The following is a 17,808-nucleotide window of genomic DNA, read 5'->3' on the forward strand; positions in this document are numbered from 1 at the left end:
TGGTGTTGTCAGCGGTGTCCACGGTCAGATGGGATTTGCAGGACACCAGCACCCACTCGATGAAGGTGGCAAAGCTCTCTCGAGGACAATCCCCGGACAACTGCGCTCGTTTGGTGGCGTTAAGTCCAACTCTATAGGTACAGAGGCAGTTGTCCGGGTAGTGCGTGAGGTGGGCCAGGGACAGAAAGTCGTTTGTGTGGTCCTCAAGCGAGCATTCCCCCTGCTCCAGCAGGAGGATTTGGAATGCGGGGTAATCCAAGAAACAAAATAAAAACTGGAAAAAACAAACGAGGGGAAAGACGCCCCTATACTTTACTTTTGGGTCAGTTATTCTGTCACGGTCCAGGTGTGTGGAGGCAGGCAGGATGACGAGGATGACAAGGATTCAAATAAGGATATTTAATGTAGAGACAACAAGGCAGATTCGGGTCACCCACTCGATGAAGGTGGCAAAGGATTTGGAATGCGGGGTAATCCATCAAAGAAACAAAATAAAAACTGGAAAAAACAAACGAGGGGAAAGACGCCCCTATACTTTACTTTTGGGTCAGTTATTCTGTCACGGTCCAGGTGTGTGGAGGCAGGCAGGATGACGAGGATGACAAGGATTCAAATAAGGATATTTAATGTAGAGACAACAAGGCAGATTCGGGTAGATGAGATACACACACTCGGGGTAACATTCACAATAACCAACCAACTCAAATACCAGAGACAGGAACAGATATAGTGCAGATAACGAGGGGCAGACAGGTGAGCACAATGAGGTGATTAACTAATGATTATACGGGCTAAACCAACACAAGGGGAAGAAACCACAACAAACAGTCCACAGGGGTGTTACACTGTTATTATATCTGATAAGGAGAACTGGCTCGTTTACAACTGCTTGTGAAGACAGGGGTCAGATGAAGCAAACTGAAAGTAAGTGTGTGTGTGTGTGTGTGTGTGTGTGTGTGTGTGTGTGCATGTTTATGTGGTTTATGAGGACACAAATTTGTATAATAACATGGGTATGACATAGGTATTACAACGAGAAGGTGATTTATGAGGACATTTTCGGTGTCCCCGTAATTCAAAAGGCTTATAAATCACACAGAATTAGTTTTTTTGAAAATCTAAAAATGCAGAAAGTTTCCTGTGAAGGGTAGGTTTAGGGGTAGGGTTGGTGTAGGGCAGGGGTAGGCAAGTTCGGTCCTAGAGAGCTGCAATCCTGCAGAGTTCAGCTCCAACCCTAATCAAACACACCTGAACAAGCTAATCAATGTCTTCAGGATTACTTGAGGAGGATTAGTATTGATCCTCTGACATCACTCCCAAATGTTGTATTCGATCAGCCATCTGATTGATGTTCTCTCCATGTAGTGCAGCACACACACTAATGACTGAGTTACATGTTTCTCACCAACACACATTTACACACAGAAGAACAAATATGCAGTGCATTATTATATTCCTTAAGATTATATTGGATTTGACAGAATCAAAACTGGATGTTTCTCAGTGGTCACAGAAGTTGAATTTTTCTTACATTGTGTTCTTCTCTGTGGTAAATCTCACAAATGTTCTTTACTTGGTACATTTCCTACATTTATTAAGACTGGATATGATGAATAAATCAACGCATCCCCTGTTACTTATGTCAAATTCTTTCATTTGTATAATAAATGATTCATTGTATTTTAATTTCTTGTCAAAAATGATTTCAGTAATATCAGCAATCAAAAGCAGTGGCCAGGGACAAAACATCAACATCTGCTTTTAATAAATCTAATAAATAATATATTGAATACTTACCTAAATAATTATCCTAATAAAATTGTCTTTGGTTCTCTATGCTTCAACCAAATAGTCTTTAATTGATGTTTAATTGTTTCAGCATTACATTAAAACTGGTGTCCTTCCATTCAGTCTATCTGGACAAATAAATTACTGTCACAGCTGCAACGGCTGTTCATTTAAATCACTGTGGGGCACATTTAAGTGGGCCATTGTGCTCAGTGTGACAGAGACATGACAGCAAATTGAAACTAAGGCAATTTAAGCACTTTTCTACCATGATAGTTGAGTAGTCTTTCCTAGGAGTCATCTGTATATTATGAAGAGTAAGGCATTCTGTTCTGTTGTACCATATGACAGTGACTGGTGATACAATTATTTTTCTTGGTACGTTAACCCCCCCTGTTGGCAAATATTGTGTACAGTGGAAAAGTCTGCACTAGTACTGGGGGAAAGAAATAATTCACCCAAAAATGAAAATGTGCTTATATTTTTCTTACCCTCAGTCCATCCAAGCTGTAGATGAGTATGCTTCTTCATTAGATCAAATTTTTAGAAATGTAGTATTACATCACTTGCTCACCAGTGAATCCTCTGCAGTGAATGGGTTAAGAGTTCAAACAGCTGATAAAAACATCATAATAATCCACATGTAATCAATTAATGTTTTGTGAAGCGAAAAGCTGTGTGTTTGTAATAAGCAAGTTCATCATTAAGACCCAATGCAGAGGGTCTATTGTTGAGCAAATGATTTAAAAAAAAACTTGGATTGCCTGAAGGTGAGAACATTTTCAGCAAATTTTCATTTTTGGGTGAACTCTGCAGTTCAGGCTAATTTTAAACAAAAGATTTTTCACTTAAATATATTTGTCTTCTCAAATAGGACAATGTCATTATCATTGGTAGGTATTGTTTTTGTTGTTGTTGTCGTTTTTTTACATTTATAATGGTATAATTTTATGGTATTCTTTAAAGTACCGTGTAAGTATTGTATATGAATATACAGTAATAGCTTCATTCACCAAGTCTGCTATTTTGTGTTGTGCTAATACTTTGTAAGTATTCAGGCCTTGATGTGCTTTTCAGGTCTGCTCATGAAGTTTGGGGCCAAAGCCAAAGAGAGTTAGCAGCTCAATCTAAGGCAGCTCATAGTTCCCGTTGCATTCTTAATTAGTTGTGCTTTTTTCATGCATTTCAACCTAGGACACGTGTGAAAACGTGTTCTGTTAGCAAACTGAAGCGGGTTCAAGGATGATGTTGGAACATAGCCAGTGATTCAGGACAGAGAGTGTCCTCCGAATGTGCAATTACATTTACAGTCTTAGAAGATCCTTTCTTATCAAAGTAACTTACGAAGTAGTGCACATTTAGGACATGCCGTTAAGAATACAAGTAGTGCTAAAGCTGGGTCATACGAGTAACATGAATAATATAAGAATCCTTCAGCATTTGTGAATACATTGTTGATATTGTTGTGCTTGATTAGATATATTTGAATCTCTTAAAATAATGACCATAGAAAAACTCAACACAAAACCCACTGCTGTTAATATTACTCTACAGGAGAACAACACATGCTCACTGTATTATACAGTCAAACCATTGTGTAATATTCTGAATACCTGACTTATTAATCATTCAGATTTTCCAGGATAGAGAACATGGCATTCATGATCCATGTTTTGACTACATTGCTTTATACTGAGAATGGTCCAGCAGAGGGCAGTATACATCAGTTGAAGACAGTGTTTCTGAACGTTGTACAGAGTTTTGTTTTAAAGAGTGTTTCGTTAGCTTGGTACTTCTTTGAAGTCTCCTTTCATCAGGAGACAATCCAGATTGGAATTTTTTTTATTTTTTTTTGGTTTAACTTTCTTAAAATTGTCAGTTTGCTCCCTAAATCAAACACACAAAATATGGCTATCTGGGATTACCAAAAAAAAAAAAAAAACTAAACTAAATAGTATGTTTAGAAAATATAAACTCTTTGATATTTAAATATACTTATGCTGACAGCAAATAAACCTTATTAAATGAAAAAAAAAATACTGTAAGTGCCGCATTGTGCAATATTATTCCTAAACAGTTTCTGATTTTTAAAGAAATACTGTAAATTGTACTTCAGCAGGTTTGGATTTTTAAAATCACCATTGTTAATATTATTTATGAATGATATTCTCCATAGGAGGTGCACAGAAATGAAACAGAATCAGAGCTTGTCTAATAAATCTTTTTTTTTTTTTTGTATTCAAAACGAATGCACACTATTGTTTATCCAGTGATTACTCTGAGACAATGTGTATTTGTACATGACAAGCAAAAAACACATTACCAAAACACCAATCCTTGAAAAGAAAACTAGTTTTGAACCGGATTTGTGTGAGAGTAGAAAGTTCAGTTGAAGACAGTGTTTCTGAACGTTGTACGGAGTTTTGTTGTAAAGAGTGTTTCGTTAGCTTGGTACTTCTTTGAAGTCTCCTTTCAACAGGAGACAATCCAGATTGGAAATTTTTTTTATTTATTTTTGGTTTAACTTTCTTAAAATTGTCAGTTTGCTCTCTAAATCAAACACACAAAATATGGCTATCTGGGATTACCAAAAAAACTAAAAAAACTAAACTAAACTAAATAGTATGTTTAGAAAATATAAACTCTTTGATATTTAAATATACTTATGCTGACAGCAAATAAACCTTATTAAATGAAAAAAAAATACTGTAAGTGCCGCATTGTGCAATATTATTCCTAAACAGTTTCTGATTTTTAAAGAAATACTGTAAATTGTACTTCAGCAGGTTTGGATTTTTAAAATCACCATTGTTAATATTATTTATGAATGATATTCTCCATAGGAGGTGCACAGAAATGAAACAGAATCAGAGCTTGTCTAATAAATCTTTTTTTTTTTTTTTTGTATTCAAAACGAATGCACACTATTGTTTATCCAGTGATTACTCTGAGACAATGTGTATTTGTACATGACAAGCAAAAAACACATTACCAAAACACCAATCCTTGAAAAGAAAACTAGTTTTGAACCGGATTTGTGTGAGAGTAGAAAGTTCTTTCTTTCTTCTTAACTGTCTTTACGAGAACACAGTATCAAAAACCACATCGTCCCCCTCCTACACAATCCACGGATACCGTGTTCTCTATCTTCCTCCCACAAAGGTCATCAGAGACGAAGAGAAACACAGGTATTCTGAATAGCAAACAATGAGTTTGGCAGGATCATTTCAACAGTGTGAGAATGTGTTCAGGCAATTGCCCTACGTGATCATTTACAACGTTTGTGTCTCTGTTCATCTGTGAAATTGGAACATTGAAATGAATCAGTGAGATGATTCATGATAGATGAATATTATGCAGCATTATTCATTCTAACTGGCACTTACGCAATTATAAATCAACTATATTTGGGTCCTTTCATTGTTCTTTTTTCTGTTATTCTCATGCAAACTTTCAGAATTGTGCAGTTTGTAAAGATGTGTGAGTATATGTTTGTTTGTGTAGCATGATAGTTTTGCGATTTTGATTTAGTTTAGCTTGAAGTTCATAATTGCATCATAAAAAGCCAAAGTGAGCATCGCAACTTTGGCAAATGCCATAAATGCCACTGTCATGAGACCAGATGAAGGCTCTGCAACTGATTCTGCAACTCAACCTGCTAATCACTACTATCAAACTCTATAAGCCTTTTGAGTATTCAGTGAAAGTTCAGCGTTTAATGACATCTAAGTAAATAAAGACCACAGGAAATGTGAAATGTGAACATGACATTTTTACGCCCACATGCGTCAAAGAAAACATTCTTGTTTGGCGGTGTGAATTCCGTCACTGATATAAAGGTTCTTGGTCCACACTTTTATGTTTAGATTTTTTTTCCCTCAGTTATTGTCTTATATTGTTTTTCTGTTGTAGCCGTAACACAGCATCCTGTTGTGCTGACTACAGTGCAAAATAGAATAAAGTTAAAGTTATCTGAGGAAAACAAATAATAGAGGTGTATGATTTAACATCATATATCTCCAGTATATGTAAAAAGATAACTTAAAGTTAGAGTTAGTTTTAAATTTGAAGTGTATTTTTTCTCTCTCCTCTGAGACAGTGCTCCACACTTCAATGACTCAAACAAAGTTGTCATCACAATGTTAAGTAATCTGGTTAAGAATTTTTGCTGATGACTTGTCTATTATAACACTCTTTTCTTCCTGTGTTATACACCATGCTTGACATTTGCACTGTGTATCATTTTCTGTGTAAGTCTGTGCACATTAATTCTTGTTTGAGTGAACGTGAAGACTGGTTAAAGGTAGGTTATTTTTGTGTATAGACGTCAAGGCATAGTTTATTTGGATAAATTATGCCATCATCACTAATTTAAGGATTTAGGAAAATAATAGGCTAATCTATCTCTATAGGGATGTCAGTGGAAAGCCATGTAAAATACAGTGTACAGAGTATTGAAAAGAAATTCTTTAACAAAACCCAAAACTTAAAGAATATATACAGTTGGTTATAAATTTAACAACAAATTTAAATGTGGAAATAAACAGGATTTGAATGATTTTGAGAAATTTAAAACATAGAAACTTTATCGTGTAAAAATTGAACAAATGTTTAATTTATGCAATAATTAGATAAACAATCAAAACAAATTTGTGACACTGCTTTGTTAGCACTTGAGTAAACTGATGTTCTGGCTTTCATTAAAGCACAAGATGCTGTTTAGTACATTCTCACATGATCAGCAGGTTTTTATGAAACTGTGCGGTTGATGTAGCCAATTTAAATGTGGAAATAAACAGGATTTGAATGATTTTGAGAAATTTAAAACATAGAAACTTTATCGTGTAAAAATTGAACAAATGTTTAATTTATGCAATAATTAAATAAACAATCAAAACAAATTTGTGACACTGCTTTGTTAGCACTTGAGTAAACTGATGTTCTGGCTTTCATTAAAGCACAAGATGCTGTTTAGTACATTCTCACATGATCAGCAGGTTTTTATGAAACTGTGCGGTTGATGTAGCTTCAGTTCATTAAAGCAAAAGGGAACATACAAAAAAAATGGAATCATTTTGTAATGGCAATTCTGTAATTTGTAAAGAAAAAAAAGAAAAATATATATATATATAATTAGAAAATGCAAAACTGAATAATGTTTGCTACTATATATAAACTAGACTATGGAGCAAAAGTATGGTTTATAATAATACAAAATGTAGAGAATACATACAATGGAGTCCAAAGGTCTGAGACAACACTGAAAATCTGGGATTCAAAATTTAATTTAAACCTGGAAATAAACAATGATATACGATTGATATATTTGCTTATAAATAGCCTATGTAAACAAGGAAATTTCGTGACGTAAAATAAAATAGTTAATTGTTCAATTATATTTAGTTATATTAAATTATATAAATCTTACCATTTATAGTAATGTAATATAGTTTATTGCATTTCAAATAAAATTCACTGAAACACGTGGTCTTTAAAAGAGAACGGCTGATTCAACTGCAGTTAACTACAGTTCAGAGAAACTACAAGACCCACAAGCCTACTGCGGGCTGGGCTGTGTTTATGTGTGAGCGCGCGTGAGTGATTGAGTGCGCGTGTGCGCGCGCGCTTGTGTTGTCTGCCGACTCGCCTGACGTCACCGCTGGAACTGCCCTGTCACGCGCTGTTAGTAAAAGTTGGGACAGGAGCGCGAGACGGAGAGCAGCAGCGAATTTACGGACGAGCTCGATCAACGGTCGCGCTGACGCACAGCGCTCCCCCCCACACCCCCTTCACGCCACGGGCAAAAAGTTCAAGCCGCTGCGAGTTCGCTGAACCTCCGCAGAAGGTCGAAGAGTTTGGATTATTGTGAGAGAGAGAAGCAATTATATTTCTGTCCGGGCTTAGAGAAGTACAGCACGGAGAAAAAGTTTAAAAGTTTTGCCTTTATCATTAGTCAATGTAGTGAGTTTATTAAAGAGTCGGCGTTCTTACACGGGTGAGCCCGAGCTGTCAAACCCGATGACTACTGCAAACTGCCCCGGGAATGAAGAGCTGGACTTCAGATTGATCTTCGGGGAGGACGGGCAGCAGCCGCCGCTAGGCCCCGCAGGTCAGTGCCTTTACTCCGGGATCGTCTCACACACTCCTTCGGTATAGATTAACTCATGAATCATGCATCGAAAAAGTAAGGAGGTCGATAGGAAATGCAAAACCCGGTATCAAAAGCAGCAGCGCCGTGCCGTGCATTAAACCGACAGTACGTTACTCACCGGCTTTTCGCTTCACGCCAGCAGCTGCAGTTTTGTTTAGTTTCTTGTGTGGTTGTAAATTCAGCCAATGAAAATGAGAAGCGGTAAGTTTAGGCGGCTGGGTGAACTAATATATAACCAACAAACACCTGGACACTTTGCTGAAGACTTTAAGTCGGTCACATCGGCTCAAAACCTATTTAGCTGCCTGCCCAGACAGCGTTTTTGGAGATCATAGACGCGTTTAAGTGGTTTGAGACAAAGCCACCATGAATCTGACAGCTGCTGCACAGTGAAATGCTATAAAAGTTTCTGTTATCACTCGCCGCTGCTTTCAGCTAGAGCACATGGAAAAAGTTTCAACCCTTAGGTTTCCACTAATACTGAACTTTGTTTCATTTCTCCATTTTACTCTTATTTACATCAATACATCAACAGTAGCCAGTTCTGTCACCGACTTTTGCAGGTGATACAAATTTATAAAAAATATATAAATGAGTCCTTATCACAGTTTAGAGGGAGGTGTATCTGTTTTTCTCTTTCTAAATGGTGCATGCACATTTTGGAGCACATATTATCTTTAAGTTTAGATAAGATCCAAAATATAGAATATAAACATGCTTGGTGTGTAGTTCTTCAAACCTTTCCCTAAACTTGTAAAAATGCAATATATTAAGTATTCCTGCTTATGTTATTAACATGATTTACATAGCTTTTAACTAGCTATTAAAATAATTTAGCATTATCACATGCCAGTCACATTACAAGATTAGACCTAAGTGCTGCTGTCGAGCACAATTATGATATCGTTACTTAAAATGCTCTTACATTATCAGACAGAGTTGTTAAATATCTCAGCAAGGGTTTCCACTTAATGTGTTAATTTAAATGGTAATAGTATTTATTATGATGATTGATTCATAATCACTTTTTTGTTGAAGCCCTCAGTTTTTTTGTTAAACATGTGTAATGTCAGATGTATAAGCAACAATGCAGACGGTCAGTTTGCAACCACCAGACATGGCCTATGTGTGTGTGTTTGTGTAATTGCCTAATGAAAAAACGTGTGTGAGAAGTAGCAACCCTATCAGCCCCTGTCAGTGTGCTCGAGTGTGTCGTGAAGGAAAGAGATTTGGGTATAGTGAAAGCAGAATGCCTGTGTGTGGGTGGACCCCGGTGTGTTTTTGTTTAAGTTTTGCATGTTTTTTTTGTTTTTTTAAGTATTGCATGATCAGTAAATTGCATATGGAGATTGCATATTGCCTAGGCAAACGAGGACTAAGCATTTTGTGTCATATTTTAAAAGAATGACCACCATGTTTTGTATATTATGTAAAATACTGCACTATTGTGTTTTAAGCAGTAACCTAGTGTAATTAAGGGGGCTTTGCTACTCCATAAATTACAGGAATCAGTGGTTGTTCAAAGATATTTTACCTCAGACATGACCGCTTGATGGTCTGTGTGGACATTCGCAGAAGAAAAGGGAAAACCTTTAATTTGAGACAGAAGTTTGGAGGATGCATTTGGACTAAATGTTGGAAATAAATGCACCCATGTGTGCAAGTGATTTTCAGTCTATTGCACTGTATAATTTGGACCATATGTCGGGTTTGTACACACATATGCAGGTGTTATGAGAAAATCATGAATTAGAATTGGTAGTGTATGGATGTTTTTTTTTTAAATTTCCTCTACCATATGTAGTCCAACTTTATCCTTTAGAAGTGTAGAGTATTGCGAATTTCAAACTGATGTTTTTTGATGAAGGAGCAGAGAATATAATTTTTTAGTAACTTAAATTTGTATCCTGCCCCATTGTTTTGCATAATTATCAATCATACTAGGGAGAATATAATAGTTAGATTTGATAGAAAATGCAAATTCTTTGTCAATATGTTAAGAGCGTTTCATATCCTAATTAAACATATTTATTTTAAAGGTAAATAGAAATATATTCGTTTTAAGTTGTTGAACAGGTTTTGTGATGTAGGTGTCTGTTCATGTATGTCAAGAAGACATCAGGATTTTAATGCAGCTAAAGGGCAGGGCTGTTGTTACTATACACACTCATCAGTGTTTTCTGTGCCTCTGGCTGTTGTTAGAAAAAGATTACCGATCAGTTTTTGTCTTGCATTTGTTAATAAAGCTGAAGCGGTTCGATTTAGATCAGGATTTTCTGTCAAAATATCATCAGGCTATTTAATTTTGATGACTTTGATGGCTAGTCTGGTTTGTTTTTATTATGAACAAATTTTCATTACCAAAAACGTGACTGAAACTTTATGAAACTATGTGAGAGCTTTCTCAGAACCCAGGCATGACATTACGGCCACTGAAATGTTGATCAGTGTAGGGCAGGCATTCGCAACTTTACACATTCAGATGGGGCAAGCTATAATTCAGATGTGCTGATTTGTTTTAAAAATATAAATATTAAAGGTTTATGAATTGTAACATGCCCATTTTCAAGAGTAATTACAGTAATTCTCCCAAAATTCAGTTAGAGTCAGGGGAAAAAAAACTACAAACGGATGTAAAAATGAATAAAACAACAAAGATGAGAATACAATCGAGTATACTTGATTTTAACGGGAGTGCTGATAATCAGGAGGTGCGTGTAGCGTTAGAGACAGTTTTGGTTCTCACTCACTCTGTCAGTCACTCATCACAGCGCTAGTCAGAAACCTGATTTGTCAGCACCGCGCTGTCAGTTCGGTGGCGCTAGTAAACACGTCCTCTCTGCGCTGTCGAGCAGAGAGGACTTTAATACCATGCTGTTTCGTCCCACATTTGGGTTGTTTGGCTTCCCATATATAAGCGTGAAACCTGCGAGAATGACTAAAATAATGCGCAATACAAGCACTATTTAACCGGAGCGAATGAGACATGTGTGAGAGAGAAGGGGTCGTCGGAGAGAAGGGGCGGCTGACGTTATTGCCTGTGCCGCTGGTAACAAAACGGATCGGCTCGGAATCGGAAAGAAGTGAGACTGACCGGCCGGTGTTACGAGATTTTCGGTTTCCGAGATTTTCGGTTTCAGTGGGGTGGCATACATGAATATTCATGAGTTTCCCAGACATGCGCGTGGAACCAAGTGGAACTGAGAATTTCAGTTCACGCTCCTTGTACCTCAGCAGGTTTAATGGAATATATATATATATTTTAAAGGTAAATATATTTACAGTGTTGCACAAACTACATTTGTTTATCATTTCGTAACAGTTTATAATGTTTTTATTAGTTTACAGTGCACGTTTTGTGCAGTCGTCCCTGACTGAATGATTGCAGGCATTCTTTGTGTAATGTTAGGATAAAGCACAGCACACTTCAGCTAGTTGTAGCCTATACATTGATTTCAGTTCTTTGTGCTTTTCATTTGTAGCTTGGGATGCTTTAAAACTTTGTCTGTTATTAGTTGTTATCATTTGTTGAATACATCAGTGCCTGCAACAAATGAAATAAGCCTATATAAACTTATCTGTGGACATATATATATATATATTTTTTTTTTCTTTTGTATACTGGTGTGATGATCCATGTCTTAACTTACCCCGTTCAACATTCTCCATGTTGTCCGGTTGTGAATTGTCTGCTGTCTGGTTGTAAACTATGAAAGAATGAAATTTCTTTCTTTTTTTCATGTTTCCAATGTAAAATAGTTCAACATTTTTACAAACAAATGTAAATTTACCAATTAAGATTATCACATGGTTCCATTTGCACAGGGAATCCAAAAATCCCAGAACACCCGGATGATTACAGCTACAAGTTTCCAATAGTAGCACAGATCCAACTACCATTTCAATTATTTATTTTATGCACTTCTGTTACGTTTTAAGTTTTAAAACTGTCATCTTCTGGCAATGAATGAAATAACGTTCACCACCATATCAGTGGCCTAATAAACATTTTGCAACCTACACTGATGTTATTCTGTCATCTGTTCTTTGATCATGTGTTGCATGTACCTGGATGATACATGATGATCATTGATAAATGCATGGTCTATTTTGATGCACAACAAACACTCATGCAACATTATGTATAGGCTAAGTCATAAAGTTTCATAAACATATATACTCTTAATTAGGCTTTTTTATATACATAAACTGTTCCCTCCTGGTGGAATGACCTGCCCAAATCGATTTGAGCAGCTGAGTCCTTAGCCATCTTCAAGAAACAGCTAAAAACACATCTCTTTCATCTATATTTGACCCTCTAACTCTAGCACACTGTATTCGTTTTCCAACTGTTTCCAAAAAAAAAGGCCTCTAACACTAGCTTTCTCTATTCTTTTTCTATTCTATCTACTTGTTTTCTTTTTGTTGTGTATGTATGTGTAAAGCCAAGCGTCTGCTAAATGACTACATAAATAAATAAATAAAAAGGGCCTCTAAATATAAAAAATAAAGATTGGATTGTGGCCTTGTTGGTGTGAATGTTTGATATTATGTGAGACAGTGACATTTTGTTTTTAAAAACATTAATTCAATAGTGATTCACACTCAAAATCCAGGTAAATGTTAGTCATGGAGGATGCGATTAATAAAGTAAAGTTTTCCTGAATTTTGAGCATGAATCACTATTGAATCCTTGTTACAAACTAAAGAGATGTATGCACCAAAACAAGACAACATAGGATACAAGAGAGTGTGATGTTAACGTCCTTGTAGAATCTGCTGTATAAAAATATGACATAATAAAGCTAAAAAAAAAGACATTTCTTAACTTGATTCTGGCATTTGATACATGACATTACCATTCAAAAGTTTAGGATTACTATGATTTTTTTTATTTTTAAGAAATGTATATTTTTGTTCTTCAAGGATGCATTAATTTAATTTTTAAAAAAGTAAAGACATTTATAATGTAAAAAAAAGATTTCTGTTTCAAATAAATGCTGTTCTTCTGAACTTTCCATTCATTAAGGAATCCTGTCGCTGTATAATGGTTTCCACACTTCATTAAGCAGTACAACCATTTTCAACTGTGATAGTAATCAGACATGTTTCTTGAGCAGCAATCAGCATATTAAAATGATCTCTGAAGGATCATGAGACACTGAAGAGGAGAAGTTGAGATCTGACATCACACGGGGGGAAAACTTTATTTTATATTGTAACATTATTCCACAATATTAATGTTTTTTAAAATATTTTTAATCTGATGCCGTTGGTGACATTACTAATACAAATCCTTAGAACAGTAGTATATATATATCATCAAAACAAGCACACTTATGAACATTTGTTAATACAATTATTTTTTAACATGAAATTAGTTTCTTATTCCATTCCATAAAATGCAGTGAAGTATTTGTTTTCTCATTTACAGTGTACCAAATGTTTTTAAACTTGTGTCCGTACAATTTAGTTTAATCCAAAATGTTACTTATTAAAGGAACACTTTCATGCTTGTGTGTGTGCTCTTAGATTCCTATTCATTTTGTAAATACAGCCTACGCATAACAGTTTAAGAACAATCACACCAGGATAGAAAAATGATCCACAAATACAAGTTTATTTCAGCTGTTGTATTTAAATGAAAACAAATAACAACAGACACAGTTTTAAAGCAGTGCAAGCTACAGCACAACGAACTGAAATCAAAGTAAGTTACAACTAGCTTAAGTGTGCTGAATGTCTGCAATCATTCAGTCAGTGACGACTGCACAAAACGTGCAAACTAATAAAAACATTATAAACTGTTACAAAATGATGAACGTATGTAGTTTAGGCATAGGTTTGTGCAACGCTGTAAAATATTTACCTTTTTAAAAATATTCCATTAAACCTGCAGCGGTACAAGGAGCGTGAACTGAAATTCTCAGTTCCGCTTGGTTCCACGCGCATGTCCGGGAAACTCATGAATATTCATGTAGGCTGTGCTCCGCCCACTGAAACAGAAAATCTCGTAACACCGGTCACCGATCCGGGACGATCATGAGGAAAATCGGCCGATTCCGATCCCTGGCCGATCGATCGGTGCATCTCTAGTATTTATGTAATTTTTATTGCTAAAACATAATCACATAAATCAGAACGTTTGAAAAACACAGTTCCCAGATTTTGTTAAGTGTTGCAGAAATCGCAAAGAATTGTGAACAAAGAGTTTGAGGTCCTATTTTATACCTATAACTGTGGAAAGTGCCAAAAAACTTTAATCAGAATAAACTTGTTTTTTTTTCATAATTGTTCCTGATGTTTGAGCTCCTGTTTTGAGTCAAAGTGAGTTTTTGACCAAGTATTTGTAAGTTACTGTATTTTGAGAGTATACAAAATGTTTTTGTTAGGCATCATTGATGTTTATAATGGCACTGAATCAAGCTGTAGTTCTGTTAGTTCTCAATGTTTTTTGGCCCAAAGTGAAATCACACAGGAGGACTATCAGCTCGTTTGGTTAATCTGTGAATATTTGCATAGTGGCCATCGTCACCTTGAATGACCCACCTGCACTTGTGAGTCAACTTTCAATTTAACATTTTTCAGTAAAGAAACATAACAATAGTAGAAACCATACAATTTATATTTAATATTTAAGTAATATTTATTTAAGTTAAATAAGTGTATTTTTCTAAATTATTTATTTATTAATAAAGTCCATAATGGCTGTTTTATCATTTTTCTCCCTCTTAAAAAAAAAAGAATAGGTTAAGTTTCATTGTAAAAAAAAAAGAAAGAAAGAAAAAAGATTTTGACTAAATGACCACTTTTTCCTGTCACATCGATTGTGATTATTGGTCTATTGATTTAGCTGTTGATTATTGGTGAATCTCTGGTTTGGAGATTATAATAAAGTATCAGAACACAAACAGCAATTTTTATGAAAATGATCTTGCTAATTGTGTTATGCTTTCTCAAAAATGTATCTCAAATATGTAGAGATGATCACAATACACAGAACTAGTATTTCATGCCCTCAGAATGAATGTTTTGTCCCTTGTTTGTAAGACAGAGTTTGAGTGTGCCGTAAAAGTGGCCTCTTCCATTGTAGAGGTGGCAGTAGTAAGGACAGAAGGTGCTCTCTCAGGGCTGGGTAAAGTCAGATAGTGCGGAGCTGTCTGGCGTCGTGCCCAGGCACAGCATGTGGTCTTCAGATGGCAGTGGAATTCAACAAGACCCTCCTGCCTAGACAGAAACAGGAAAGAGGCTTCAGTCTTTCTCTTTCTCTTCTCTTTTTTTGTCTCTTCATCTTTTTCATCAGCAGTTGGCTTGATATTCCATTTGGAAGTGTGGTGGTGTTGTTTTTATGGCAAACCTTTGCATCATCTTCTAATAGTCTTCAGGCTTTTGAAAAACCAGGTCAGCAGTGCACGATACCAGTCTGGAGGTAGTTTATGAGTGGGTAGCTAAATGTCTGTGAAAAAAGCAGGACGTGCAGTTTTTAGCATCTGTGCTAGCATGCATCTGCTCATTTGGCTGGCTGGCTGTCTCGGTCGTGGGAAAGACTGAAATTACATCGCTCTCAGGGTGGGTTATTTTAAGCCACAGCAAAGTGGCGAAGGGCAGACTGCAGGTTCGCTAGTCCCGTCAGAAGAGAACTCCCCCTTGGCCAGCAAGTGCCACCGGACAAATCGCCGCACCTTTCAGCCCCGCACTGCCTCACGCTGTGTGTGCCGATCAGCAGAGAAGTGTTAAAATGCTGTGCGCTACGTCCCCAGGTGAGGCCGCAAACTCAGGTGTAGCCTAGACGCTTGTTGGTCAGGGACGAGTAATAGGGGGTAGCTTAGCCAGGCAGCTTTATTTAGACCACAACTGCATAACTGCAAGCCGCTAGTGTGGTAGGACGTTACCAGGAAACCTCTGGCGACATTAAAACATTGAGTGGAAAAAATGAATGCAGCTTGTTTTTCTGTTGTTGAGAAGTGGTGTGCCATTACTTTTCTAGACTATTGAGCTGCAAAATTTTGTCAAATATTAAAAACTTTTGGCAACTGTTAAAGCCTTTAGACTTGTGCTGAAGGAGGGAACTGTGCCATTTGCAGACTTATTCTGTCTTAAGGGCCATTCACACCAAGGATGATAACTGTAGTGATAAGTAGGCTATAACTATAAAGTTTTAATAATCACTCTAATTCTGTGAGAATAGGGAAGTCCATACCACAACTATATTAATAATGACACAGAGGAACAAAGTCATTGGAATCACTTTCGGAATGATTTTTTTCCAGCTGACCAGTGATTAAAAAAAAAAAAAAAAATTGACAGCCAATCAGAATGTTCCCTACTTTAACAAGCTGGAGCATTTAAAGCAGCAGACAACATAACTGCTGTGCCCACTTAGAGAACGTTATTGTCCATTGGTGTGGGTGCTAATAGTTATAATGATAGTTATTGTTTTAGTTATAGTACTTGGTGTGAATGGGCCTCATGAGCCAGTAATTAACCACCTAATAACCACCCTAGCAACCACATAGCAACGCCCTGGCAACCTACAACACTGTAACATTGTGGAATTTAATATTCTGCAGAAAGCTTTGTAATGAAGTGATTTTTTTAATATATATATTCATATGTGATTGTGCCCAGGGTATGAATCAGGCTAACTGTGCTGACTCATTTTTGCCTCTGCAGAACCGTGTTAACGTGAGTAAAAATGAAAATTTTTGGGCAAACTATCCCTTTAATGGGCCAGATTAAACTATGTTAGTGGCAGTTCGTAAAATGGGCTCTCAAGGCCTTACCAGTGGCCAATGAGCTTCTCATCTTCAATTCATTATTTTATACATAATCCAGCAAAACAACCCTCTACATTGCTAGTAAATTACTCGCATATGCGACTAAATCTTCACCCTGGGCGACTAAATGTCAATCGTTAGCCATTTGCTAATAAATTCTTAGATTTTACTCGCCAGTGTGTTAGAGGCTAATTACAAGTTTAGCATAGATATATTTTAATTCGCTGAACACTCTGACTGAACGCTTGAGAGTTTCTCTCTCCATCAAGCGATCTGTGCTATTTTTCAATTCATCTCAATGGATGCGCAGCGCACCTGTATTTGATGTACCGTAAACTCTAGTGTGAAGGTGTCGCTTTGCTGATAGTGCTGTGTTTCTCACACATGCAAAGAGAGAGAGTGAGAGTCTTACATACCACACTGAATCGATGCGCTAGATGTAAACTATATTCTTTGTTGTACTTTCCCATCAAAATAACGGAGTTCATTTTGAATTATTCAGCTTTTAAGAACAAGCAGAAGATATGCCGGTTTCTCTGGTTGTGGGCGGAACTAATGCGCAAACGGCAATCTCATTCTATTACCATTCCAGTTTTGATTTCAGCAAATCAGTTCCAGCGAACGCTGACAACGTGATTAATATTCATGAACCCAGCAGCTCATTAATCCTTAGTGAGTTTTATATTGTTAATATAGTAGTAGTATTATCTGTTAATAATAATTGCTATTATCTATTACTATTATCTTTTTTTACGGAAACCCTGAATGACCAACAATATCTTAAGCACCACCACCAGTCCTAAGATCAATTAAAATGACAAATATGTATTCATACATGTTACCAATTTTTAGTTCTAATCACTGATGTTCTATCATTAAATAGTGCTTAATTATCATAATATAATAATATAATGCTTGATTGACTGATTAAGAATCTACGATTTAAGCTGTGCCATTTTACAAAGATAAGCTGATTTATATATGTATGTGTGTGTGTGTGTGTGTGTGTGTGTGTGTGTGTGTGTGTGTGTGTGTGTGTGTGTGTGTGTGTGTGTGTGGATAAAAGTCTATATCTCTGGAGAGCAAAAAAAA

General features: G+C 36.3%; 1 protein-coding gene across 1 annotated transcript in view; it reads left to right on the forward strand.

The window, feature by feature from the left end:
* The first annotated feature begins 7,362 nt into the window (after window positions 1–7,362).
* Window positions 7,363–17,808, forward strand: part of LOC107548920 (nuclear factor of activated T-cells, cytoplasmic 3-like) — a 76,259-nt gene continuing 65,813 nt past the window's right edge. The window contains exon 1 of the mRNA XM_016229793.1: window positions 7,363–7,897. Coding sequence (XP_016085279.1) covers window positions 7,807–7,897 — 91 coding nt within the window. The 5' untranslated portion in view covers window positions 7,363–7,806. The remainder of the gene's footprint in view (window positions 7,898–17,808) is intronic.

This window comes from Sinocyclocheilus grahami, unplaced genomic scaffold, assembly GCF_001515645.1.
Source record: "Sinocyclocheilus grahami isolate Dianchi unplaced genomic scaffold, SAMN03320097.WGS_v1.1 scaffold358.1, whole genome shotgun sequence".
Lineage (NCBI taxonomy): Eukaryota > Metazoa > Chordata > Actinopteri > Cypriniformes > Cyprinidae > Sinocyclocheilus > Sinocyclocheilus grahami.